This window comes from Plectropomus leopardus, unplaced genomic scaffold (genome assembly GCF_008729295.1).
Source record: "Plectropomus leopardus isolate mb unplaced genomic scaffold, YSFRI_Pleo_2.0 unplaced_scaffold17647, whole genome shotgun sequence".
NCBI classification, from domain to species: Eukaryota; Metazoa; Chordata; class Actinopteri; order Perciformes; family Serranidae; genus Plectropomus; species Plectropomus leopardus.
This window is the reverse complement of record NW_024618995.1, coordinates 1-2097: the sequence shown is the minus strand read 5'-3', so window position 1 is coordinate 2097 and position 2097 is coordinate 1. Positions and strand designations below refer to the sequence as shown.

Sequence of the window (2097 nt, the reverse complement as noted above, 5' to 3'; positions counted from 1 at the left end):
TTGGAATAATTTTATGTTATTGCTCATGGTGGGTGTTTTTCCTGAAACTGTTACATGATGCATGGATATATCGATTTAAGAACAACAAGGATCCTCTCATCTACTCAAGAAACTGTAATTTACTTTAATTTGACCACTTATTTGGGTAAATGTATACAGTAACACTCATCTCATAGACATAAAGAAACATCTTACTGAGGCTAGCCGTATACTATTTTACTACTATTGCTCGTCTAACTACTACTACTAATGATGATGATGATGATGATGATGATGATGATGATGATGATGATAATAATAATAACAATAATAATAATAATAATAATTAATTTGGCTTGTTTTTCCCTACTTAACCAAATATCTCCTCCTCACCAACTATTGCTGTTTGGTGTATTGAGCAGAAAGTGTCGCTATTGGCCAGAGTGTGGCAGTCTTCGATAGGGGTAAAACTGTACCTCCCCCTTTATATTACGACACGGTAGACAATAAAACAGCCACAAACCGCCTGTCCTCGTATAAGAAGAAAAATGCTGCCGGACATTAAAGGCTGTTAGTTTCTTTTGATCATTTCCTTTGGACACTCTCGGAATTTTTTTTTTTTTTTTACCAGTTTTCGTATGGATTACAGCTCTAAATAAACGATTTTGGATTACAGCGACATTACAATGAGACGCCAAGCACCGTTGTTGATCTTGGTTCTTTTTCTCACCTCGGTGTTCGGGCAAGTCAGCTACTCTATTCCCGAGGAAATGGAAAAGAGTTCACTGGTTTGTAATTTAGCTCAGGATTTAGGTTTAGATGTTAAACGTCTCAAATCGGGCAGAGCTCGTATTCATTCGGGAGACAGTGAAGAATATATCGAGCTGAACAGAGACAGGGGCGTCCTCCTTATCAAGGAGAGAATAGACAGAGAAACGCTGTGTGGAGAAACGACGCCATGTGCTTTACATTTACAGATGATTTTGGAAAACCCAATGGAATTGTTTCGCATAACAATAGAAATCACAGATGTAAATGATAATGCTCCTAGCTTTGCGTCGAATGAGAAACGTTTTGAAATCAGCGAGTCAGCCGTCATTGGGTCTAAATTTGTACTGGAGAAAGCCATCGATGCTGACATCGGTACAAATGATCTTCAAAGCTATTCGCTAAATCCAACAAATAATTTTGCATTGAAACTAGAGAATCAAGCGGACGGGAGTAAAAAGGTAGAAATGGTTTTACAGAAGCCTCTAGATCGAGAGCATCAGGAGCATATATCATTGTTATTAACTGCTATAGATGGTGGACAGCCGCGCATGTCAGGCACAATGCAGGTAATTGTAAACGTGTTGGATGCAAATGACAATGCACCGGTTTTCACCAAGTCAGTTTACAAGGCAACAATAACGGAGAATTCCCCGAGGGGAACCAGCGTTATAACTGTTAGTGCTTCTGACAAAGATGGGGGCTCGAATGGAGAAATATCATATGTCATCTCAAATAGCAAGCGTCGATTATCCGAATTATTTCAGATCGATAGAAAAACAGGGGAGGTTATCTTGATCGGTGAAATAGATTATGAAAAAACAAAGCTCTTCCAAATTGATATCGAGGCAATAGATAATGGAGGACTCTCTGACTCCAGTAAAATATTAATCGATATCACTGATGTCAATGACAACAGTCCGCAGTTGAAAATACTCTCTAAATCAGACACCATTTCAGAGGACTCTCCTGAGAATACTGTAATTGTTATGCTAAGCGTAAATGATCCTGACTCTGAGAGGAATGGAGAAGTGAAGTGTAGCATTAATGATGACATTCCTTTGAAAATACAAAACACTATGAATGGATTTTATAGTTTACTTACAGAGGTCGCTTTAGACAGAGAGAGATCCTCTGAGTATAATATAACAGTGACGTGCTCTGATGAGGGAGTGCCCTCCCTCTCCAGCAGCGTCACTCTCACCTTACAGATCTCTGATGTGAATGATAACGCGCCTGTCTTTGAGAGGAGCTCATATGAGGCCTACATTGTAGAAAACAACACACCAGGCCTCTCTATATACACAGTGAAAGCCAGAGATGCTGACTGGAACCAGAATGCTCGTGTTT

At 39.4% G+C, this 2097-nt stretch overlaps 1 protein-coding gene across 1 annotated transcript; it reads left to right on the top strand.

Moving 5' to 3' along the window:
• Positions 1–509: 509 nt before the first annotated feature.
• On the top strand, positions 510–2091 carry LOC121964890 (protocadherin beta-15-like; the record flags this gene model as incomplete). The annotated part of the gene is made up of 1 exon (XM_042515071.1): positions 510–2091. A coding segment is annotated over exon 1 (1426 nt), but the record flags the coding sequence as incomplete, so codon positions are not given.
• Between the last annotated feature and the right edge of the window lie 6 nt (positions 2092–2097).